The 28,000-nt window shown below is 38.7% G+C and overlaps 1 protein-coding gene across 1 annotated transcript in view; it reads right to left on the reverse strand.

Annotated features, from left to right (window-relative positions):
* Nucleotides 1-28,000, reverse strand: part of LOC104985211 (CUB and sushi domain-containing protein 1) — a 559,353-nt gene that overhangs the window by 452,017 nt on the left and 79,336 nt on the right. The window contains exons 5-8 of the mRNA XM_010835275.1: nucleotides 26,949-27,143; nucleotides 23,692-23,830; nucleotides 20,135-20,322; nucleotides 3,662-3,850 (exon numbers count right to left, since the gene is read on the reverse strand). Of these exons, the coding sequence (XP_010833577.1) occupies nucleotides 3,662-3,850; nucleotides 20,135-20,322; nucleotides 23,692-23,830; nucleotides 26,949-27,143 (711 nt within the window). The remainder of the gene's footprint in view (nucleotides 1-3,661; nucleotides 3,851-20,134; nucleotides 20,323-23,691; nucleotides 23,831-26,948; nucleotides 27,144-28,000) is intronic.

Consider the following 28,000-nt stretch of genomic DNA (forward strand, 5'->3'; position numbering starts at 1 on the left):
GGACACATGTATGTGGGGTTCAGGATGGGACCCATGGCTGATTCATGTCAATGTATGGAAAAAAAAAACACTACAATATTGTAAAGTAATTAACCTCCAATTAAAATAAATAAATTAATTTAAAAAATAAAAAAGAATAATGGAAATTTTAATTTTTATATAGTGAAATGTGAATGTTTTTCATTTATTGTCTCTAGATTTCTTTAGAAAGTTTTCTAAGAATTAAAAAGTAAAATTTCTTAATGGATAAACTGCTTCACTGACTATGCTTAAAGCCTTTGACTGTGTGGATCACAACAAATTGTGGAAAATTCTTAAAAAGACAGGAATCCCAAACCAACTTATCTGTCCTCTGAGAAACCTGTATGCTCTTCAATAAGTGGTGCTGGGAAAACTACACAGCTATGTGTAAAATAATGAAATTAGAATATTTCCTAAATCCATACACAAAGATAAATTCAAATGGATTGAAGACCTAAATGTAAGACCAGAAACTATAAAACTCTTAGAGAAAAACATAGGCGGAACACTTGATGACATAAATCAAAGCAAGATCCTGAATGATTCACCTCCTATAGTAATGGAAATAAAAGCGAAAATAAACAAGTGGGATCTAATTAAACTTAAAAGCTTTTGCACAGCAAAGGAAGCTACAAACAAGGTGAAAAGACAACCCTCAGAATGGGAGAGAATAATCGCAAAGGAAACAACTGATAAGAATCAATTTCCAAAATATACAAACAGCTAATGCAACTCAATACCAGAAAAACAAACAACCCAATCAAAAAGTGGGGAAAAGCCCTAAACAGACATTTCTCCAAAGAAGACATACAGATGGTTAACAAACACGTGAAAAAATGCTCAACATTGCTCATTATTAGAGAAATGCAAATCAAAACTGCACTAAGATACTACCTCACACCAGTCAGAACGGTCATCATCAAAAAGTCTACAAACAATAAATGCTGGAGAGGGTGTGGAGAAAAGGGATCCTCTTGTATTGCTTGTGAGAATGTAAATTGATACAACTACAATGGAAGACAGTATGGAGATTCCTCAAAACAGCTGTGGTACATATATACAATGGAATATTACTCAGCCATAAAAAGGAACACATTTGGGTCAATTCTAATGAGGTAGATGAAACTAGAGCCTATTATACAGAGTGAAGTAAGTCAGAGAGATAAATATAAATATTGTATACTGACACATATATATGGAATCTAGAAGGATGGTACTGATGAATTTATTTGCAGGACAGCAATGGAGAAAAAGACCAAGAAAAGACCTATGGAAACAGGGCGGGAGGGGAGGAGGGAGAGGGTGAGATATATGGAGAGAGTAACATGGAAACTTACTTTACCATATGTAAAATAGATAGCCAATAGGAATTTGCTTTATGACTCAGGGAACACAAATAGGGCCTCTGTAAAATTCTAGAAAGGTGGGATGGGAAAGGAGGTGGGAGGGAGTTTTTGGAGAGAACATACATGGGTGTTCCTATGGCTGATTCTTATTGATGTTTGACAGAAAACAACAAAATTTTGTAAAGCAATTAACCTTCAATTAAAAATAAATAAACTAAAAAATAAGCAACAATGAGACATGGAACAAAAGACTGTTTCAAAGTTGGGAAAGAAGTATGTCAAGGCTGTATATTGTTACCCTGCTTATGTAAATTATATGCAAAGTTCACCATGCAAATACTGGGCTGGATGAATCACAAGCTTAAATCAAGATTGCCAGGAGAAATATCAACCATCTTAGACATGCAGATGATACCACCCTAACAGCAGAAAGTGAAGAGGAACTAAAGAGCCTCTTGATGAAGAGGAAAGAAGAGAGTGAAAAAGCTGGCTTAAACCTCAACATTCGTGAAACTAAGATCAGGGCATCTGGTCCCATCACTTGGTGGCAAATAAAAGGAGAAAAAGTGGAAAATGGCAAATTTTCTTTTCTTGGGCTACAAAATCACTGCAGATGGTGACCACAGCCAGGAAACTAAAGTTCCTTGGAAGAAAAGCTAGTAGTCATGTATGAATGTGAGAGTTGGACCATAAAGAAGTCTCAGTGCTAAAGAATTAATGTTTTTGAATTTTGGTGCTGGAGGAGACTCTTGAGAGTTCCTTGGACTGCAAGGAGATCAAATCAGTCAATCATAAATTAAATCAACCCTGAATATTTACTGGAAGGACTGATGCTGAAGCCGAAGCTCCAATACTTTGGTGATCTGATGCAAAGAGCCAACTTATTGGAAAAGATCCTGATGCTGGCAGAGAATGAAGGCAAGAGGAGAAGGGGGCAACAGAGGGCAAGATGGTTGGTTGGCATCAGTGATTCAGTGAACATGAGTTGAGCAAATTCTGAGACATAGTAAAGGACAGGGAAGCCTGGCATGCCACAGTCCACGGGGTCTCAAAGAGACGGACATGACTCGGTGAATGAACAACAACAAATGGATAAACAAAAGGACAAAGGCAATGACTCAGGCATAGACACCTGTGTGACAAAACAGACCAGGTGTCAGAGAAGAGACAGTACAATCTTATTAATAAATGGATCTAGACACTACATCACATCCGACAAAAATATTAGATGGGTTTAAAGTATATATTTGACATTAAAAAAAACTAGCATTTGCTTTCAGGGTGATGAACACATCCTTAATCATGGTGATGGTTTCATACATGTATAGGTGTCTCAGAACATAGTAAAATTTTCACATCAAACAGGCAGGTTATAGTATTTTAATTATACCTCGTTTAAAATTTTAAAGGTTTTCAGAAGAAAACAACAGAATATCTTTATGACTTGAGGGTAGTAAGCCTTCTTAAACACTGTCTGTAAAGCACCGATAACAAACGAATGCATTGAACAAGTAGATTATTTTCAAATGAAAACATGCTATTCTTCAAAAAGAGACCAAGAAGAAGAGGAGGAGGACAGAGACAGCATGAGAGTAAACATTCACAATACATGGATTCAACAAAAGAGAGGCCCCCAAAAGCATAAGCAAGGCTTATTATTCTATAAGAAAAAGGTATGTTACCCAATATAAATAGGGGGAAAGAAACAAATCATTCATGGAGGAGGGTGTACTCTTAGCCAAACAAGCAGGAAAAGGAGCTCAAAATAACTCAGATGTTCATACAACGTATCATGGAATAAACAGCGGTGGTACATTTATACAGGGAAACAGATGACAGGAATGAAGGAGGTGCAGTTAAATGCCATGCCCTGGATGTCACAGTGTATGACTGAGTGAAAGAAGCTGGAAATAGCAAAGAAACATCCTGCATGACTTCCTCCACATAGAATCTTTAGGGACAAGGGAACTGTAGCCTTTGTGGAGGCAGTAACTGGATGGGGCAGGACTCCTGGGTTGCTGGTCACATTCATCTACTGATCTGTGGGCTTGATTTTATTCAATATGCTTGCTGTGGGAAAATTCATTCTATAAATAGAAGCTCTACCTCATAGAGAAGATTCTAGGTAAACTTCAAGCACTAAACAGCCATGTTTTTCAGGTCTAAGAGCTTTCAAACAGAAGTCCTGTTTCAGTCACATCCTGAACCACCCCATAAAATGCTCACCACCCAAACTGTTTACATAATTTCTGTGCATGTCTTCCTGGTTTGCTGCCCTTTTGTGCTCCACCTACCGTCACAGCTGGGCAACGCGTGGTTCCACTGGTGGTTCCGCTCACAGACCAGGGGCTCGTCGTCACTCAGCGTGTAGCCCGGGTCACAGCTGAAGGTCACTGTGGACCGGATGCCAAAGTGACTGCCGTGCCGATGCCCGTTCACGGGGATCCCAGGATCGAGGCAGGAGTCAGACTCCAGAGTTACACCTGGACACACAGGGAAAACCATCATATGGAGACCTTCCTAGGTTATAGAAAAAATAGTATCTGTGCCATAATACAAACAAAATATTCCTAGATGTGATCAGACCTGGAAAATTATGGAAGTGAATCCAGTAACCCATTCATGTGAAGACAAATATATTTTCAAATATTTGCTTTTACTGTAGATAGGTGTATGCTGTTACATTAATAACCAGGTAGTAGCTAGGGAGTAAAATCTTGAATAATTTGCTGATCTCCTGAATTTCTCTTCATTTGAAAATCAGTCAACTGTACTAAACAAAGTCTAAGTCTGTTTTCTGTCTCTTATCTCTCCTCATTCTTATATTTGATATACCAGTAGATTTTGGCAATCATACTTCAACTTTCATATATTTGCATACATTCACCCAAGCTCATACACACATCAGGCAAATTAAAACTGCACTGAGGCTGATTTTCTAAAATTGCATTCCACAAATCCATACTTTATTTTTTCAAATTTGCACTTAAGTCAGCCACTTTCAAGATGGCTATAAAATTAGCCTATGCTAAAAGATGTTAAAACATAAAGTGCTATATAAAGTCAAGTAATGATGATCACATCATTTCAAGAGTTTCTTTTCTCTGTCTCTAACATTCTTCTTTATTTTTAGAATAATACATTTTAAAGGATGAGGAAAAAGGGAGTAAGGGAAGAGAATATCATTGCAATGTTTAGGAATTCAAAGGGATTAAAAAAAATAGACTTATGGATTTCCCTTGTGGTTCAGTGGTAAAGAATCTACCTGCCAATGCAGGAGACATGGGTTCAAACCATGATCTGGGAAGATTCCATGTGCTGCAGGACAGCCAAGCCCATGGCCACAACTACTGAGCCCAAGCCCTAGGGCCTGGGAGCCACAGCAGTTGAAGCCTCAATGCTCTACAATCTGTGCTCTCCAATAAGAGAGATCTCACAATGAGAAGCCTGCACACTGCAACTAGAGAGCAGCCCCCGCTCGCCGCAACTAGAGAAAGCCTGAGTAGCAATGAAGACCCAGCCTAGCCAAAAATAAATAAATAAATAAAATTATTAAAAAAAGACTTGCTGTTGCTATAACTCTCTCAGTAAGATTCAAAATATTGCAATTATGATGAAGTATTAATGAAAACTCTTAAATTATTACCAGTATTCAGATCATTTACTCTCCTAAAATGATATTTGGGATGTTTCTGATCATCATATATATTTTACCAAAGTTTGAATGACATATCTTATGAATATACCCTCCCTTATTCAGTCAAATACACGATTTGCCACTAAAGAGTGAGTTTCTTAGATAAATAAGTGATGCGGTTTCCTTAAAGCACCACCATGTGATCCAACAGGTGCAGCAACAGAAGCAGGGAGGGCGCTTTCAGTGAAACCTTTTGCTGAATTACCAAACCTGAGGGTCATTACAGGAACCCCTAGGACTTGCATCTGGTTTCAGAATCGGTAGGATGAACAAACTTTGCACTTTGTAAGTCTGTGCTCTTTACTCTCTGGTTAACAGACAGCGGAAAGGACTAGTACAGTGAAGTGTTCCAAGGGAAAAATAAGTGAAACGATGAAAAGAAAAAAAAAATATATATAGCATCATTATTCCCAAGATTTTTTTTCTTAAAAATTAGTTATTCTAACTAAAATCCTCAAACTAACCTATGCCTCTCATCTTAGCAACAGGATATAACTGTCTGAGCTGCAAATACACCAATAGCAGATGGCCAGCATGTGCCCCAAGACCCGTCACCCACCCGGCTCCTCTCTTTCAGTGTGTGCACACACACATGCATGTTCTACACACACACACACACACTCACTTTCTGCACACATACATGCACACATTCATTTTCTACACACACCCACATTCTACACACACCCACATTCACTTTCTACACACACACACACACTTTCTACATATGCATTCACTTTCTACACACATCCATTCACTTTCTACACAAACACACACTCCCTATACACACATTCACTTTCTACACACTGTTTCATTTTCTACACACACATTCACTTTCTACACAAACACACATATTTGCTTTCTACCCACACATTCATTTTCTAAACACATATAATTCACTTTGTAAACACACACTTTCATTTTCTACACACTTTCACTTTCAGCACACACACTCACTTTTTAAAACACACATTCACTTTCTACACACTCATTTTCTACACACACGTTCGCTTTATATGCACATTCACTTTCTATACATACATTCAATTTCTACACATACATTCACTTTCTACACAAAGACATTGACTTTCTACACACACATTCACATTCTACACACTTGCATAATTCACATTCTACATACACACATTCACTTTCTACACACACACACTTTCTACACATGCATTCACTTTCTACACAAACACACACTTCCTACACAAACACACACAGTCACTTTATACACACACATTCACTTTCTATGCACACACACATTGACTTTCTACACACATTCACTTTGTAAACACACAGTCAATTTCTACATACACAACTCACTTTCTGCACACATTTTCACTTTCTACACACACATTCACTTTCTACACATGCACTCACATTCTAAACTCATGCATATTCACTTTTTACACATACACATCCACTTCCTACACAAACATACATACTTTCTACACACACACCCTCACTTTCCACAATCTACACTTTCACTTCCTACAGACTTTCAATTTCTACAGAAACACTCTCACTTTCTACACAAACACACTCTCATTTTCTACACACATATTAACTTTCTGCACACACATTCACTTTTTACACATACTTTCACTTTCTATACACACACAATCACACACTACACACACGTGCATTCACTTTCTACACAGACACATACCTTCACTTTCCACACACACGCTCACTTTCTAAAACACTTTCACTTTCTACACACTTACATTCACTTTCTACACACACACAGAGTCATTTCTACACACACACACCACATATTCACTTTCTACACACATCCACTTCCTACACACGCATACTAGCTTTCTACACATGCTTTTACTTTCTACAGTAATGCACTTTCACTTTCTGAAGATACACATTAAATTTCCACCCACAAACATTCACATTTGACACACACACAGTTTCTACACACACACACACACACACACACACAATACACTTTCTACTGACAAACACACATTCACTTTCTATACACACATTAACTTTTACACACACATTTACTATCTACACATACACATTCATTTTCTTCATGCACACATTCACCTTCTACAAACTCACATACTCACTTTATACACGTGTACACACTCACTTTCAACACACATTCACTTTCTATACAAACACAACTCACTTTCTACACAAGTACACTTTCACTTTCCACACACATTCACTTTCTACACAAATACAACTCACTTTCAACACACATACTTCCCACACGAATACACTTTCACTTTCTACACAAACATACTTTCACTTTCTACACATTTGTATTTTCTAAACATATATGCACATTCTAAACCCACACTTGTTCATTTTTTACACACATTCACTTCCTACACAGACACATATTCTCTTTCTATATACATTCACTTTCTTTTTAAAAAATTAATTAATTTATTTTAATTGGAGGCTAATTACTTTACAATATTGTAGTGGTTTTTTCCACACATTGACATGAATCAGCCATGGGTGTACATGTGTTCCCCATCCTGAAACCCCCTCCCAGCTCCCTCCCCATCCCATCCCTCAGGGTCATCCCAGTGCACTGGCCCTGAGCACCCTGTCTCATGCATCAAAACTGGACTGGTGATTTAGTTCACATATGATAATATACATGTTTCAATGCTATTCTTTCAAGTCATCCCACCCTCACCTTCTCCCATAGAGTCCAAAAGACTGTTCTTTACATCTGTGTCTCTTTTGCTATCTCGCATATATGGTCATTATCATCTTTCTAAATTCCATATATATGCATTAATATGCTGTATTGGTGTTTTTCTTTCTGACTTACTTCATTCTGTATAATAGGCTCTGGTTTCATCCACCTCATTAAAACTCATTCAAATGCATTATTTTTAATGGTCGAATAATATTCCATTGTGTATATGTACCACAGCTTTCTTATCCGTTTGTCTGCTGATGGACATCTAGGTTGCTTCCATGTCCTGGCTGTTGTAAACAGTGCTGTGATGAATATTGAAGTACATGTGTCTCTTTCAATCACTTTCTATGCAAACACACACTCACCTTCTACAGCCACACTTTCATTTTCCACACTCAGACACTCACTTTTCACACAACTTTAATTTCTACAGACACACTTTCACTTTCTACAGATGCATTCACTTTCTACACAAACATTTCACATTAATACACTGACAGTCTCATTCCACACCAGCACAGGCATAAACTTTCTAAACACACACATAGATATTCTCCACACACACATTCATTATCTACACACATTCACTTTCAAGACACAACACACACATTCACTTTCTACATACACTTTCACGTTTTACATACTCACATTGACACTACACACACATTCCCCTGCTACATACACATACACATTCATTTCTGAACATATATACATTCAGTTTGTACACACACACTCATACATTCACTTTCTATGCACACACATCTTTGCTTTCTACACACACTTTCACCTTATACACTCAGGTTTTCATTCTCCACACACACTTTCACTTTCCACACAAACACACTTTCAGTTCATGCATAGTCACTTTCACTTTCTATATATTTATTCACATTTTAAACTCACACATTCACATAACACACAGACATTCACTTCTTACACACAGATAATATTCACTTTCCACACATGCAGTTTTGCTTTCTACAACAATTCACTTTCTACACACACTTTCACATTTAACACTCCTAAACTTTCACTTTCTACACACACACACATTCACTTTCTGCACATACAGGCATTTTCTACACACACTTTTTCACTTCTTACACATATACTGTTTCATTTGCTACATACATGTTCACATTCTACACCAACAGAAATCACTTCTTACACACACTTTCACTTTCTATACTCACACTTTCACTGTCTACACAGATACACTTTCACTTTTTACAGTTTTACTTCCAACACACACATGCACTTTCTAAACTCACACATATTTATGTTTTACACTCACACATCTTCACTCCCAACACAGACACATATTCACTTTTTACACACATATGCACTTTCTACACAAACATAACCACTTTCTACACACAAACTTTCACTCCCCACACTCAGATAATTTCCCTTTCTACAGGCACACTTTCACTTTCTACACATACTTTCACTTTCCACACACATATTTTACATTATACAAACATTCTCACTCTATATTCACACATAGACTTTCTATACACACACATTCACTATCCACACACATTCACTATCTACACACAACATACTTGTCCACTTTCTACACACACTTTCACTGTCTACTCTCACATACACTTTTACTTTCTACACACACTCATTCACTCTACACACACATTCACCTTCTACACACACAAACACATTCATTTCTACACACATATACTTTGTTTCTGTACACACACACTTTTACTTTCTACACAACCACACTCACTTTCTATGCAGACTTCCACTTTCTACACCCACACACTCACTTTCCATACACACACTTTCACTTTCTATGCACATACATATTCACATTCTACAAACACATATTGACTTTCTATTTAAACATTCGCTTTCTACACACAGACTTTCAGTTTCTACAAACACATGTTTTACATTCTACACTCACAAACATTCTCATTCTACAGCACACATCCACACACTTTCTATGCACACACATTCAGTACCTACACACATTCACTTTCTACACTTGGTTTCATATTCCACACCCTTTCACTTTCTACTGCTGCTGCTGCTGCTGCTGCTAAGTCGTTTCAGTCGTGTCCGACTCTGTGCGACCCCAGAGATGGCAGCCCACCAGGCTCCCCCATCCCTGGGATTCTCCAGGCAAGAACACTGGAGTGGGTTGCCATTTCCTTCTCCAATGCGTGAAAGTGAAAAGTGAAAGTGAAGTTGCTCAATCGTATCTGACTCTTCATGACCCCATGGACTGCAGCCCACCAGGCTCCTCTGTCCATGGGATTTTCCAGGCAAGAGTACTGGAGTGGGGTGCCATTGCCTTCTCCGTCACTTTCTACAGTTTCTCTTTTTACACACCCTTTCACTTTCTCCACATATCTTCACATTCCAAACATACACATTCACTTTTTAAACACACATTCACTTCCCATACACAGACATATATTCACTTTCTTCACACACATTCACATTCTAGATACACACATTTTTACACAGGCATTTTCACTTTCCACACACACATTACATTCTACACTCACAAACATTCTCATTTTACACTCACACAGACATACAGTTTTAAAACACATTCACTATCTACACACAATCACTTTCTACACAGAAAACACACATTCACTTTCTACACACACACATTCCCTTTCTATAAATGTTTGCTTTCCACACATTTTCTTTCCACACACACTTTCTACAGACACACTTTCACTTTCCACACTCATACACTTTAACTTACTACACACACTTTCACTTTCCACACACACACACACACACACTTCTAAACCCAAAATCAGTTTCTACACACAAACATTCACTTTCTACACATACACTCTTTCACTTTCTACACATGCACTTTCACTTTCCACACACTGTTTCATTTCTACACATTCGTATTCTACACACATACACACTTTTACTTTCACACATACACAGATTCACTTCCTACACACACATTCCCTTTCAACACACAATTTCACCTTCCATACACATTCACTGTCCACACACTCTTCACTTTCTACACACTCTTCACTTTCTATCCACTCACTTTCTACACACTTCCACTTTCTATACACACATATTCACATTTACACACACACAATTACATTCTACACTCACAAACATTCTCATTCTACAGTCACACAGACACAGCCATTTTACACAGATATTCACTATCTACACACATTCATTTTCTACAACACACTCACATTGTACACATACCCATTCACTTTCAACAACACACACATTTATTTCTACACACACACATACACCTTCACTTTCTATACACACAGTCACTTTCTATGCACAGACACATACACTTTCCACACACACAAACTCACTTTCTATACACACACTTTTACTTTCTACAACCATACACTTTCACCTTCTACACCCACGCACTTTCACTTTCTACACACTTTCACTCTGTACACACAGTTTCACTTTCTACACACACTATCACCATACACATATTTTCACTTTCTACACACATTCAGTTTCTACACATACTTTCGTTTTATATACAAATTTACCTTTTACAAACATACACTTTATACACACACACACATTCACATACTTCACCCACACCCACAAAAATTCACTTTCCACCCACATACACACTTATTCACTTTCTACACACACATTCACTTTCCATACTCAGACACATTCACTTATGTATGCATACACATTCACTTTCTACACACACATATACACATTTGTTTCTACACACATGTTCACTTTCTACACAGACACATTCACTTTTTACACACACACATTCACTTTTTATACACACACACATTCAATTTCCACACACAATTTACTCTTCAAACAAACACACACACTCTCTCTTTCAACATATATGTTCACTTTCTACACTCATACACTTTCACTTTCTACACACTAACTTTCTACACTCATACACATTTACTTCCCACACTTTTACTGTGTACACAAACACACTTTCACTTTCTACACACACTTTCACTTTGCACATGTACATTCATTCTGAACTTACAACCACATTAAACAAACACAGACACATTCACTTTCTACAGGCTTACAGACTTTCTACACACTTTTACTTTCTACACTCACACTTTCACTTTCCACACACGCTCTCACTTTCTAAGGCAGTGATTATGAGGTTTCACAGCACGGCCTGAACACAGTGGATACATTACACTGGCTGATTGATTTTGTAGCTGAATGATAACAGAAGAATTCCCTCAGATGAAGAATCTCTGTAAAACTGGTACACAAAAGAGAGTGAAGACAGTAAATTACATCCACATGTTCATCAGTACCTAAAACTGCTCATTCTCCTAAGTTTCACCCAAATCTACATCCAAAGGCCAACTAGTTTTTCTAAAATGTGTGGAATTGGGAGGACAGAATGCATGTTAGCTGATCAATGATGAAAAGTTAAGTTCAGTCATTCTTCATGTCCAACTCTTTGCAACCCCATGGACTACAGCATGACAAGCTTCCCTGTCCATCACCAACACCCAGGGCTTGCTCAAACTCATGTTCATCGAGTTGGTGATGCCATACAACAATCTCATCCTCTGTCATCCCCTTCTCCTCCTGCCTTTAATCTCTCCCAGCATCAGGGTCCTTTCTAATGTATCAGTCCTTCACATCAGGTGGTCAAAGTATTGGAGCTTCAGCATCAGTGCTTCTAGTGAATATTCAGGAATGATTTCCTTTAAGGTTGACTGGATTGATCTCCTTATTGTCCAAGGGACTCTCAGGAATCTTCCCCAACAGCACTATTCAAAAGCATCAATTCTTTGGCACTTAGCTTTCTTTACGGTCCAACTCTTACATCCATACATGACTACTGGAAAAACCATAGCTTTGACTACACAGACCTTGGTTGGTAAAGTAATGTCTCTGCTTTTAAATATGCTATCTAGGTTTGTCATAGTTTTTCTTGCAATGGGTAAGCATCTTTTAATTTCATGGATGCAGTCACCATCTGCAGTAATTTTGGAGTCCAAGAAAATAAATTCTGTTATTGTTTCCATTTTTTCTACATCTATTTGCCATGAAGTGATGGGACTGGATGCCAGGAGCTTAGTTTTTTGAATGTTGAGTTTTAAGCCAGCTTTTCCACTCTCCTCTTTTGCTTTCATCAAGAGGCTCTTAAGTTCTTCATTGCTGTCTGCCATAAGGGTCATGTATTCTGCATATCTGAGGTTATTGATATTTCTCCCAGCAATCCTTATTCCAGCTTGTGCTTCATCCAGCCTGGCATTGTCATGTGATGTACTCTGCATATAAGTTAAATAAGCAAGGTGACAATATACAACTTTGATGTACCCCATTCCTAATTTGGGGCCAGTCCATTGTTCCATGTCTGGTTCTAATTGTTGCTTCTTGACCGGCATACAGGTTTCTCAGGAAGCAGTTAAGGTGGTCTTGTATTCCCATCTTTTTAAAAATTTTCCACAGTTTGCTGTGATCCACACAGTCTTTGGTGTAGTCTATTGGCTTTGGCATAGTCAATAAAGCAGAAGTAGATGTTTTTCTGGAACTCTCTTACTTTTTTGATGATCCAGCAGATGTTGGCATTTTGATCTCTGGTTCCTCTGCCTTTTCTAAATCCAGCTTAAACATCTGGAAGTTCTCAGTTCACATACTGTTGAAATCTAGCTTGGAGAATTTTGAGCATTACTTAGCTAGCCTGTGAAACAAGTGCAATTGTGTGGTAGTTTGAACATTCTTTGGCAATGCCTTTCTTTGGGATTGAAATGAAAACTGACCCTTTCCAGTCCTGTGGCCACTGCTGAGTTTGCAAATTTGCTGCCACATTGAGTGCATCACTTTAACAGCATCATCTTTTAGGATTTGAGCTACCTCAGCTTGAATTCCAGGGCTTCCCTGATAGCTCAGTTGGTAAAGAATCTTCCTGGAATCCAGGTTACCCCAGTTCATTTCCTGGGTTGGGAAGATACACTGGAGAAGGGCTAGGCTACCCACTTAGGAAGGATTGCACTGATAACTTAGGAAGGATTTCTGACCTCTCTTTGCTATTCTTTGGAATTCTGCATTCAGATCAGTAGATATTTCCTTTTCTCCTTGCCTTTCACTTCTCTTTTCCTTTTATTTTATTTTTTAAATTTTGAATTTAAATTTATTTATTTTAATTAGAGGCTAATTAATTTACAATATTGTATTGTTTTGCCATACATCAATATGAATCCGCCATGGGTATACACGTGTTCCCCATCCTGAACCCCCCTTCCCTCCTCCCTCCTTGTACCATCCCTCTGGGTCATCCCAGTACACCAGCCCCAAGCAACCAGTATCATGCATCAAACCTAGACTGGCGATTTGTTCTTATATGATATTATACCTGTTTCAATGCCATTCTCCCAAATCATTCCACCCTCTCCCTCTCCCACAGAGTCCAAAAGACTGTTCTATACATCTGTGTCTCTTTTGTGGTCTTGCATACAGGGTTATCGTTACCATCTTTCTAAATTCCATATATATGCATTAGTATACTGTATTGGTGTTTTTCTTTCTGGCTTACTTCACTCTGTATAATAGGCTCCAGTTTCATCCACCTCATTAGAACTGATTCAAATATATTCTATTTAATGGCTGAGTAATAGTCCATTGTGTATATGTACCACAGCTTTCTTATCCATTCATCTGCTGATGGACATCTAGGTTGCTTCCATGTCCTGGCTATTATAAACAGTGCTGCAATAAACATTGGGGTACACGTGTCTCTTTCAATTCTGGTTTCCTCGGTGTGTATGCCCAGCAGTGGGATTACTGGGTCAAAGGGCAGTTCTATTTCCAGGTTTTTAAGGAATCTCCACACTGTTCTCCATAGTGGCTGTACTAGTTTGCATCCCACCAACAGTGTAAGAGGGTTCCCTTTTCTCCACAACCTCTCCAGCACTTATTGTTTGTAGACATTTTGATAGCAGCCATTCTGACTGGCATGAAATGGTACATCATTGTGGTTTGGTTTTGCATTTCTCTGATAATGAGTGATGTTGAGCATCTTTTCATGTATTTGTTAGCCATCTGTACGTCTTCTTTGGAGAAATGTCTGTTTAGTTCTTTGGCCCATTTTTTCATTGGGTTGTTTATTTTTCTGGAATTGAACTGCAGGAGTTGCTCATATATTTTTGATATTATTTGTCCATTGCTTCATTTGCTATTATTTTCTCCCATTCTGAAGGCTGTCTTTTCACCTTGCTTAGAGTTTCCTTTGTTGTGCAGAAGCTTTTAATTTTAATTAGGTCCCATTTGTTTATTTTTGCTTTTATTTCCAATATTCTGGGAGGTGGGTCATAGAGGATCCTGCTGTGATGTATGTCGGAGAGTGTTTTGCCTATGTTCTTCTCTAGGAGTTTTATAGTTTCTGGTCTTACATTTAGATCTTTAATCCATTTTGAGTTTGTTTTTGTGTATAGTGTTAGAAAGTGTTCTAGTTTCATTCTTTTACAAGTGGTTGACCAGTTTTCCCAGCCCCACTTGTTAAAGAGATTGTCTTTTTTTTTTATTGTATAGTCTCGCCTCCTTTGTCAAAGGTAAGGTGTTCATAGTGTGCGGATTTATCTCTGGGCTTTCTATTTTGTTCCATTGATCTATATTTCTGTCTTTGTGCCAGTACCATACTGTCTTGATGACTGTGGCTTTGTAGTAGAGCCTGAAGTCAGGCAGGTTGATTTCTCCAGTCCCATTCTTCTTTCTCATGATTGCTTTGGCTATTCAAGGTATTTTGTATTTTCATACAAATTGTGAAATTATTTGTTCTAGTTCTCTGAAAAATACTGTTGGTAGCTTGATAGGGATTGCATTGAATCTATAGATTGCTTTGGGGAGTATACTCATTTTCACTATATTGATTCTTCCAATCCATGAACATGGTATATTTCTCCATCTATTTGTGTCCTCTTTGATTTCTTTCACCAGTGTTTTATAGTTTTCTATATATAGGTCTTTTGTTTCTTTATGTAGATATATTCCTAAGTATCCTATTCTTTTCATTGCAATGGTGAATAGAATTGTTTACTTAATTTCTCTTTCTGTTTTCTCATTATTAGTGTATAGAAATGCAAGGGATTTCTGTGTGTTGATTTTATATCCTGCCACTTTACTATATTCATTGATTAGCTCTAGTAATTTTCTGGTGGAGTCTTTAGGGTTTTCTATGTAGAGGATCATGTTACAACAGTCTCGTGCAAACAGTGAAAGTTTTACTTCTTCTTTTCCAATTTGGATTCCTTTTATTTCTTTTTCTGCTCTGATTGCTGTGGCCAAAACTTCCAAAACTATGTTGAATAGTAGTGGTGAGAGTCTTGTCTTGTTTCTGACTTTAGAGGAAATGCTTTTAATTTTTCACCATTGAAGATAATGTTTGCTGTGGGCTTGTCAGATATAGCTTTTATTATATTGAGGTATGTTCTTCTATTCCTGCTTTCTGGAGGGTTTTTATCATAAATGGATGTTGAATTTTGTCAAAGGCTTTCTCTGCATCTATTGAGATAATCATATGGCTTTTATTTTTCAATTTGTTAATGTGGTGTATTACATTGATTGATTTGCACATATTGAAGAATCCTTGCATCCCTGGGATAAAGCCTACTTGGTCATGATGTATGATCTTTTTAATGTATTGTTGGATTCTGATTGCTAGAATTTTGTTAAGGATTTTTGCATCTATGTTCATCAGTGATACTGGCCTGTAGTTTTCTTTTTGTGTGGCATCTTTGTCTGGTTTTGGTATTAGGGTGGTGGTGGCCTCATAGAATGAGTTTGGAAGTTTATCTTCCTCTGCAATTTTCTGGAAGAGTTTGAGTAGGATAAGTGTTAGCTCTTCTCTAATTTTTGGTAAAATTCAGCTGTGAAGCCGTCTGGACATGGGCTTTTGTTTGCTAGAAGATTTCTGATTACAGTTTCAATATCCTTGCTTTTGATGGGTCTGTTAAGATTTTCTATTTCTTCCTGGTTCAGTTTTGGAAAGTTGTACTTTTCTAAGAGTTTGTCCATTTCTTCCACGTTGTCCATTTTATTGGCATATAATTGCTGATAGTAGTCTCTTATTATCCTTTTTATTTCTGTGTTGTCTGTTGTGATCTCTCCATTTTCATTTCTAATTTTATTGATTTAACTTCTCTCTCTTTGTTTCTTGATGAGTCTTGCTAGTTGTTTGTCAATTTTATTTATCCTCTCAAAGAACCAGCTTTTGACTTTGTTGATTTTTGCTATGGTCTCTTTTGTTTCTTTTGCATTTCTTTCTCCCCTAATTTTTAAGATTTCTTTACTTCTACTAACCCTGGGGTTCTTCATTTCTTCCTTTTCTAGTTGCTTTTGGTGTAGAGTTAAGTTATTTACTTGACTTTTTTTCTTGTTTCTTGAGGTATGCCTGTGTTGCTATGATCCTTCCCCTTAGCACTGCTTTTACAGCGTCCAACAGGTTTTGGGTTGTTGTGTTTTCATTTTCATTCATTTTTATGAATATTTTGATTTCTTCTGTGATTTGTTGGTTATTCAGCAGCGTGTTGTTCAGCCTCCAATGTTTATATTTTTAATAGTTTTTCTCCTGTAATTGAGATCTAATCTTACTGCATTGTGGTCAGAAAAGATGCTTGGAATGATTTCAAATTTTTTGAATTTACCAAGGCTAGTTTTATGGCCCAGGATGTGATCTATCCTGGAGAAGGTTCTGTGTGCACTTGAAAAAAAGGTGAAATTCATTGTTTTGGGGTTAAATGTCCTATAAATATTAATTAGGTCTAACTGGTCTATTGTATCTTTTAAAGTTTGTGTTTCCTTGTTAATTTTCTGTTTAGTTGATCTATCTATAGGTGTGAGTGGGGTATTAAAGTCTTCCACTATTATTGTGTTATTGTTAATTTCCCCTTTCATACTTGTTAGCATTTTTCTTACATGTGGTGCTCCTATATTGGTGCATATATATATTTATAATTGTTATATCTTCTTATTGGATTGATCCTTTGATCATTATGTAGTGTCCTTCTTTGTCTCTTTTCACAGCCTTTGTTTTAAAGTCTATTTTATCTGATATGAGCATTGCTACTGCTGCTTTCTTTTGGTCTCTATTTGTGTGGAATATCTTTTTCCAGCCCTTCACTTTCAGTCTGTATGTGTCCCTTGTTTCGAGGTGGGTCTCTTGTAGATGACATATATAGGGGTCTTGCTTTTGTATCCATTCAGCCAGTCTTTGTCTTTTGGTTGGGGCATTCAACCCATTTACATTTAAAGTAAGTATTGATAAGTATGATCCCGTTGCCATTTACTTTATTGTTTTGGGTTCAAGTTTATACACCCTTTCTGTGTTTCCTGTCTAGAGAAGATCCTTTAGCATTTGTTGGAGAGCTGGTTTGGTGGTGCTGAATTCTCAGCTTTTGCTTGTCTGTAAAGCTTTTGATTTCTCCTTCATATTTGAATGAGATCCTTGCTGGGTACAGTAATCTGGGCTGTACATTATTTTCTTTCTTCACTTTAAGTATGTCCTGCCATTGCCTCCTGCCCTGAAGACTTTCTATTGAAAGATCAGCTGTTATCCTCATGGGAATCCCCTTGTGTGTTATTTGTTGTTTTTCCCTTGCTGCTTTTAATATTTGTTCTTTATGTTTGATCTTTGTTAATTTGATTAATATGTGGCTTGGGGTGTTTCACCTTGGGTTTATCCTGTTTGGAACTCTCTGGTTTTCTTGGACTTGGGTGATTATTTCCTTCTCCATTTTAGGGAAGTTTTCAACTGTTATCTCCTCAAGTATTAAAAAAAATATAACTTTGATATAAATTCTATATATATGAAGCTTATATAATAATTTGAATTAAATATAAAATTATTCTTTAAATCACTAACAATTTCTTATTATCAGAATATGAATAAAATATAATTTCATATTAGTCAAAAGGTACATATAACCTTATATGTGTATTTGCATATAATTATATAGATGAGCCTGTCAAACAGAGAAATGTGCACAAGTTTTTAATTTTAGTTATTAGAAAGGGTTTGGGCAAGATTAACATGAGTAGCAGTGGGTGATGTCAGGAAAGGAAGGCAAGAAAAGAAAAAAGATTAAAAATTCAGCAAGTGAGATATGGACCTTTCATACATTTATAAAATTACATGTGTTTTTATACATTAAAGCTTCATTTAGTAATTATTAGATATGCTTCATATATATAGCACTTATATCAAATTTACATTTTTTTTAAAACTTGAAGTGTATTTTAAGAAGGAGAACCTTTTGCATTTCATTACTTTTTAATGTCCTGTAAGTCATCACTTTTATTTGGAGTGAAGATTGGGCAAGATTAACATGAGTAGAAGTGTAATATGTCAGGAAAGGAAGGCAAGGAAAGAAAAAAAGACTAAAAATTCAGCAAGTGAGATATGGCTCTTTCATACATTTATAAAATTACCTGTGCTTTTACACATTAAAAGTTCATTTAATGTATTTTAGGAAAGACTCTAAAACATTGTTTAAAAAAAAAAAAAAAAGAAGAAAGAAAGCATGTATTCCTGCCCTGGATTCCATACTGACCTGCTCCCATTCATCTTTTTCACCCTATTCTGGATGTGAAGATTTTTCAGAGAAGGGAAAAGCTGACTAGCATCAGAAAAACATCCAAGCTCAGTCCCACTCCACTCCACTTCAGAAAGACAGGCACAGATATTACAACCAAATAATATAGTCCTGTGATCTCCTGATGTGAGAAGCTAAAGCAAAGAGCCAAACTTGGACAGATGGATGAAAACCACAACAGGAAGGAAACTGGGGTTACTTTACAGAACACACTGCATTATGATAGTTTAGCAATTGTGTTTAAATATTTATAATCATTGTTCTTAAATGTTTTTGATAGTAGTTGACAGTACTGATAGCAGCTTTTTGTCATTTAGTGACAGTTCAGCTGGGCTTTCTCTCTCTTCTCTCTTAGTTCCATGCTCTCTACCTGGTGAAATGGGCATATACATAATCACAAATAAGTACCAGGACTGCCGTAACCATTTTTCTAGCAAAAAATATTGCTTAGGATGCATAATTTTAGTGATATTTTGTATAGCTCACATGGCCAGTAGGTATACTTTATAATAGAGAAATTTATTATTATATTACATTCTGAAGTAAATGAACATATTTCATTGTTTTACTGATTTTATTATCTTATTTTATAATAAATCACTGTGTCTTCTTTTTGAGTTGTGAATTAAAAATCACCAAGGCTCTCTGTCCTTCACAGAGAAAGTCCTGCGGATTGCGCAGTGCAATGTGGAAAGAAGTGGGAATCAGCAAGTCTCCTGCCACGTGACTCAGCGAGACCGCAGGCGCTGAGTTCCACCTGGCAATAGGGCAGGGCCCTGGCATGGGGACCACTTACTCTCATAGCGAATGAGGAATCCCACGCTGGACCGGCTGTTGTCTGTGCTGAACAGGAGGTACATGAAGTTGCCCGTGCTGATGAGGAATTGCGGCGCCTGCGTGCCGTGGTACTCCCCGATCAGCGGGGACGAGCTGGCCGGCCCATCTCTGACCTCCAGCGTATCGTAGTTGACTTCGGTTTGGAATCTGCGGGCAAATGTGTCCAGTGAGAAGAGAAATGCAGGGCAGCGCTAACTTACAGGAATCCTGTGTCTTTATTCACTGAGTGAAAACCCAGGTACAGCAAGAGAAGTAAATAGATCCAGATACACATGCACTCTCAGACTCTGGCACATGTGGTATCTAAGGTTATTACTAACTTCCGTGCACTCCCACAGCCCTCCCCATGACTGAATACTCTGTCCAGTAATATCACAAATGGGGTAGGGGGGGTCATTCAGCTTTAACATACACATACTGTGAGCCAGTTAGATAGAGAATCAACAATCAGTGAAAGTCAATCAAGATGCATTTTCAAACTGTTTTTTCATGATCCCCAGTATAACATGATTACAGATTTCTTAAAATGAGCATATTGAAGTGACATGATCTCCTAAAGGAAAGAGGTAAATCAAATATGACACTACTTTAAATACTTTTCCTGAAATAAAGAATCCTGTGCCTTTTAAAGCTGCAGTAATTCTTTTTTCTTTTATTAATGTTTTTAATTATGAAAGTATGATAACATACTTGGAGACTTGGAAAATACAGAGCAACATCACATATATAATAGTTCCACTATATATTATACTTGTTTTATTAAGTTGATAAATTAAGATTTTTAGTTGGAGTTTCAATATCAAGCTCTCAAAAATAATAGAATGAACAGACAGAAAAGTAGAAGAATATAGTAGATCTGGGAAGCACTAAAGCTGCACTGACTCCGGTATAACAGTGGAAGGACACTGGGCTTCAGAAAGCAAATGCTACTTCAGTGATTTGAGAAAGTTAGAACAGCTTCCAAGAAGTGCCTAACTTTCCTTCCTGGGAGGACTTATGCCTCCAGAGAACCTGGTCTGGTGTTATGCTCATACACAGCTGCAGCCACTTGGGTGCTCTCAGATACAGTGGAGGTGCCATTCCAGACACTGAGATAATTGTGTAAATGGGCCCGTCTGAGCTAACCGGCTTTCAAAGGGTCTGGCGTGGTCCCCAGGAAGCAGCTCACTGCCGGAGCCTCTGATGCACTCAGTGATCAAGGAATTGGGGGGAAGCCTGTGCCGTGGTCCCTGGGGTGGGCATTGCATGGTGCTGGCAGGGAGGAGAAAGAAGGGACAGAGTGGCCATCTTAGGCCCCTAGCACAGAGCAATGAAAAAAGATGAAATCAAAGGACCCTGTGTGTGATCATTAAATCACACACTTTTCCTTGTGTGTGTTTGTGTGTGTGTATAGTTACTCAGTCCTGTCTGACTTTTTGCGACCCTATGGACTGTAGCCCACCACGCACCTCTGCCATGGGATTCTCCAGGCAAGAATACTGGACTGGGTCCCTCACCCTCCTCCAGGGGATCTTCCCAACTCAGGGATGGAGCCCATGTCTCTGGTGTCTCCTGCACTGGCAGACAGGTTCTTTACCACCAGCGCCATCTGAGAAGCCCTTTCTTTGTGTGAATACATAATAATAATATATTCGTGCAACTAACTTAGAATGGTCCCTGACCCTTCATCTCCTCAAAGAGGATTTCAACCAATTGGTGTAGCATGTGGCTAGGTCAGAATATGGTCAGAGGCCAGGCATTTGGGGGTGGGGAGAGAGGGCAGCTTTGCATTTTACTATTAAAAATGTTCTCTAAAGTGTCTATGGCTTCACAGTTTATTCGAGTTCACATTCAAGAAGCCTAGATGAGCATGGGATAAATCTCATGTGCAATATCTGCCCTGAAGTTTTCACAACTTTCATCTTGAGAGATAGCCGGGACAGACAGAGGGCACACCTCCGCAGCTGGAGGATCTCCAGGGCAACTTCAGAAAGAGAAATGTAAATGATTTCCATGTCTGGCAACCCAGCACACACCGCATAACGATACCCTCAGTGCGGAATTTAAAACTGTTCGTATAAACACGCTCTTTATTAGGATGCCAGCCCACAGCTCAAGTTATAAACCTAAGCACTATGCAAGTAATCTTTAGAAGACTGTGTGCAATGTACAGGGTGAAAAAAAATCACAAGTGTCTAAAAGTATCTGAAATGCTGGAATTTAGCAAATAACACAGTCCAATAATATAGAAAAGACAAGATTGAGAAACATTATGAGTATTTTTTTTCCAGCAACTGAAAATGGAACACCAAGAAATTGTGCCAAACCAGAATGTGAAATCACCACTTTTACTAAATGAGTTAAATGTGATGTGCTGCTGGGAATCAGGGCGTGTGTCTGCGTTTTTCCCCTCTCAATACTAGAAAGTATAAAAAATTATAATAAGAAACTAAATTCAATGTATTTAATATTTATAAAGTTCTTTTTTCCCACTGACTAAGATTATATGCCAGAATCCATTCTCCAATATAAGGAATACATAGACCATTTTTTTTTCTTTTCTTCTGAGAGATTATCCTACTGAAGTCGTAATTATCCCATCAGATATAATAATGCCAATAATAACTTCAAATATAAACAGTTACTAAGTGATAATACAATTCCTGCTAAAAACCTCTCCTTTATGGATGCTATCATTGAGTATTAGGAAATTAGTGTAGAAAATAATGTCATAAGGTATATCTGTCTTGAGACATTGTAATAGTCTGAATACTAGAACCCTAAACTCAGTCTGCTTAGGAAGCTCATTGCTGGAGAGAGCTCATTTTGCTCAGATATTAACCTTGAAACACTAAACAAAGATGCTTCCTTGGATTTTAAAGCATTTGGGTCCATTCTATAGCATTTTTAGGTTCTTGATTTTCAAATCAATGGTTGAGACAATCTGGACAATGTTTTATCATGGAGAATTCAAATAGCATGTTTCTTCTTTTTTAGATTATCAAATGCATTATCCAACACCCAAGCTGAGCAGCACTCCAGTGACGGAACCACTTGTGGCTAATTAAAAGGCAAGAAATCTGTTGCACACAGTCTGCTATCAACTCTGCCACCCAGACCACCTTTCAGTTTCCCAGAGCCACTCCGAAAGCCACAGAGCTCTTCTTTTGTGCTCTGCAAACCCCTAAGGGTCGAAGGGCTCCATTTGCAATAAAACACCAAGCCGAATTTATTCCACCCTCAGGTCAAAAGTACAGAACTGGACTCAAGGGCCAGTGACTGTGAACACTGGGAATGCTGTCTGGGGCCACCACACCCTCAAGCACGTCTGCAGAGGTGCCTTAACTGTGGGCTTAGAGGACAAAACAGAGAAGAACAGAACTTACTGAGCAAACACCTGTTCTAAATGAACTCCTTTAGGGGAACTAAAGGTGAAAACCTGTCATCTTTCTAACGACTTAAGATCCATTTAAATAAAAATGCTGGGTATTCATGAGTCATCAGGTCCAAATTAAGGAAAGCAAAGTTTTTTCTTACCTATCAAAAGTGATTTTGATAGAGTGTCCTGGTTTTGCTTCAATTATCCATTCACAATTTAAGGAATCTTTGTAATACCCTGGCCATCCTGGGGGCAAAATCACTCCACTTGAAGCTGTCAGATGTCCTCCACATGGGGCTGAAAGATGATGCAGGGGTCAGAAGGTCAAATTATGTACATGTACCATGGCAACACCTCAGAAACAGCAGGGATTCATTCCTGAGTTCATAGACTTGATGGTTTCTAGTATTCAAGCAAAGGTTGAAAGTTTGTTAGTGGCTCAGTCATGTCCGGCTCTGTGATCCCACGGACTGTAGCCCTCCAGGCTCCTCTGTTAATGGGATTCTCCAGGCAAGAATACTGAGGTGGGCTGCCATTCCCTACTTCAGGGGATCTTCCCAACCCAGGGATCAAACTCAGGTCTCCTGCATTAACAGTGGATTCTTTACCATCTGAGCTACCAGTTATTTCCAAGTAAACTGAGAATATTGAAATCAGAGCACGTATATTTCACACCTGGGCATTTATCATCAGCCTTCAGCAAAGTTCTTTTCACCTAACAATGGTAATAATGGCACAGTCTGAGAGAGTGGTCAGCGCCAAACACCTCCCAGGAATTATCACGTTCAATCATCACAACAGAGTCACGAGGCAGGGATACCACCGATACTCATATCTTATGTGTATTCATGTCAACAAGTGTCTGCTGACAGACTTAATTACCTGGCATCTACAATTAAAATATTCTGCAGTGTGTGCGTATTTTAAAACGTGTGTATGTGTTGATTCACTTCAAGGTATGTTCGCTTTATTAAAGTAATTTGCCACATATAATTTACTAAATTATTTTTCTTTCAAATCTCTTTTATAGTACTTTGATTATTCACATTTTGCACTTTTCATTGGATCACTTTGGGTAATTTATATTTTGCCAGGAAAACCCCAATTTTATTTGAACTTTAAAAGTTGTTGCCATAGAGATGTATTCTTGTACAGTCATTTTTCACTCAAGGTAACTTGTGTTTTTTAATGACACTGAATTGCACAGAAGAATAAAAGCTGGTTAGGTGTAAAACAAAGACAGAAAAATCTTTCTCTCAGCAGCTGAGTTTCTCAGTACAAGTAATCTTTAACAGTCTCTTTCACCATTAACTAGTCTGTGTTTTGGATTCCCAGCTGGCACTAATAGTAAAGAATCCTCCTGCCAATGGGTTCGATCCCTGGGTTGGGAAGATCCTCTGGAGCAGGGAATGGCAACCCATTCTAGTATCCTTGCCTGGGAAATCCCAAGGACAGAGGAGCCTGGTGGGCTACAGTCCATGGGGTCTCAGAGAGTCGGACATGACTAAGTAACTAAGCACTCACACAGTCGTCTGTGTTTAGGGGCTTTGCTATTGTTGTTAACAACCCATCCCTGGGGTTTGCCTTGAACTTCATCAAAAGGTCCCTTCCAAACAAGGAGAGAATTGCCCACTCACACTTAAAGTGATACTGTCTCCTTTTGTCTGACTCTATGGGATTTCTCACCGCTGCTGACTGATGCCCCTTTATTCCCCTGACTGCAAAGGAACATGCTGGCCCTGAAGCTTAGACCCATCTTCACACCACCTACTGCAGGTGAGCACACCCACAGCAAGAATGTGGCAGGGAGAACAGAGATTAGAGAGTATTGCTTGTCTTGAGATTCTTTCTCATAAAATTAGTCACACCTCAAAGTTAGTAGTGATACACTTCCTCAAGCAGTAAGAAGTCCTGCCCCACTATTCATACCATTTATTTTAGAATCCTGATTCTAAGCTTACTGATTTATAAAGGATAATGACCTATTCAGTTATTAACACTAATAAAATTTAAACTATTAAAAAAAAACTCATAATTTAAAAAAGCAGTAAAAAATAAACAAAAAGGAAACTCCTACTGTGGGTTTCTTGCTCTTCAGCTGATCAAGTGTTCACCCTGTGGTGGTGCTGATAGTCCACCAAATTGTCTTAACAATTTGTGAAACTGCAGAAATGAGAACATCTTTCTGTAAATTTAGGAGGGTCAGCCAATGATGACTGAAGATAATGCTGGTCCTTGAAACAATGAGAAATGACTCTGGAGGCAGGGCTGGGGACAGGGAAAGGTGGGGAAGCATAACCCTGCTCCCAACACTGCTGAGTAAGCATGGGGCGGGGTGGGGGTGGATGGGTGGAGCTGGGGGATATTAGGACAGTTACAATACCCTGTAGGTCACCACAGTGGTGGATACACTGTGATATACATTGGTCCAAGCCCAGCAAATGGACAATCACAAGAGTGAGCCTGTGGACTCTGAGTGGTGATGACTCATCCCTGTATGTTCATCAGTTATAACAAATGCACCTCCTGATGGAGGACCCTGCTGATGGGGGAGGCTGTGCATACAAGAGGGCAGGGGGTGCACAGGACATCTCTGTACCTTCCCTTCAATTTTGCTGTGAATCTAAAGCTGCTCTAAAATTTGTACTCTTTAAAAAGATCTGCATTTCCTTGGTATTTATGAGCGATACTTTTATTAAGTTTTCTTAGCTCATTATGTACGGGCAATTCTGATAAGAGGGGTTTGAATATACATCATAAGTAAATATTCCCCTACCTGAATATACATTAAAAGTAATACCCTTCTTAATTCTTTCCCCTTTGGTTTTCCTACACAGGTAAGTAGAGTGAAATGTCCATAAGAAAATTAGTTAGGCTGTACATATGTCAGTTACACCAAGGGCAACAAAACAGTGAGCTAAAAATGATGCTGTTTGCAGAGGATGAATTACACTCCCCCCAGATGATACTTCGGATTCCTAATCCCAGCATCTTAAAATGGGACCATATTTGGAAAAAAAGTTACCGCAGACATGGTTGGTCAAGACGAGGACATTCGAGCAGGCCCTAGTCCAATACGATGGGTGTCCTTAGAAGGAGGGGACTTGGGACAGAGACGCATTCTCACGGGGAGAATTTGTGGATGCTGCTTCTACAAGCCAAGACAAGCAAAGCCCCAGAAGCCGGGAGAGGGGCCTGGAACATCTGCCCCCCTCAGAGCCTGCCCTGCTGACACCTGGACCTTGGACTTCCTGCCTTCAGGACCGTGAGACGCTAACTCCTGCTGATAAAGTCAACACTTGGTGGTACTCGGCTATGGCAGCCTTAGGGAACCAGTGTTGTTGTCTGCTCGTTTGTTTTCTGTCAGATGCCCCCTTTCAGAGGAATGTAAGAGGCAGACGGGAGGGGCCCACACCTTCGCAGCGGGGGACGGTGGAGCTCCAGACCACGTTCCCGTCCTGAAGGATGCAGGTGATGGACTCCGAGCCCTGGGTTTTGACAAAGCCATCATCACAGTGGAAAGAGACCGAGCTCCCCAGCAGAAACCTGTCACCAAAACGCCGTCCGTTTATGGGGATGCCAGGATCATGACACTCATTTTGACCAAAGGCTGAAAAAAAAAAAAAAATCGGAGTTAAAAAACAAACAAATGCTTGGATATTAATCATGAGTATTAAAAAAGAAAGCAGAACCACTTATAAAGCAGTTTTAGCTATTTTTCAGAGATAGATAAATACATTCAATAAACAGAATTTTTATACCTAGAGAGACAGAAGGAGAGAGATGGGTAGATAGACCTCATTATCATCCACACAGCATCCCAAAATTGGAAGGCACCTTTTCACTAAGAAAAATGGAGATGAGATACATAGGTAACAGAAAAGGATTTTGGTTCTGGCACATCTAGGTTAGCATCCCAGCTCATGTGCTTACTACCTGTCCCTGGGAAGATTACTCTGGTCATCTGAGCCTTTTTGTGGTTAATTTGCTAAGTTGTGCTTGACTCTCTGCAGCCCCATGGACTGAAGCCCTCCAGGCTCCTCTGTTTTCCACTGTCTTCCGGAGTTTGTTCAAATTCATGTCCATTGAGTTGGTGATGCCATCTAACCATCTCATTCTCTGCCACCCCCTTATCCTTTTGCCTTTTCCTTATGTAGCCTGCCAATCTCCTCTGTCCATGGAGTTTTCTAGGCAAAGAATTCTGGAGTGGGTTGCTGCTTCCTTCTCAATCCAGAGATCGAACTTGAGTCTCCTGTGTCTCCTGCATTGGAGGCAGATTCTTTACTGCTGAGTCATCTGGGAAGCCCCTATTGGAGCCTGCTGATGCTGCTGCAAAGTCGCTTCAGTTGTGTCTGACTCTGTGTGACCCCATAGACGGCAGCCCACCAGGCTCCCCCGTCCCTGGGATTCTCTAGGCAAGAACACTGGAGTGGGTTGTCATTTCCTTCTCCAATGCATGAAAGTGAA

Source organism: Bison bison, unplaced genomic scaffold (assembly GCF_000754665.1).
Source record: "Bison bison bison isolate TAMUID 2011002044 unplaced genomic scaffold, Bison_UMD1.0 scf7180017864040, whole genome shotgun sequence".
Classification (NCBI taxonomy): Eukaryota; Metazoa; Chordata; class Mammalia; order Artiodactyla; family Bovidae; genus Bison; species Bison bison.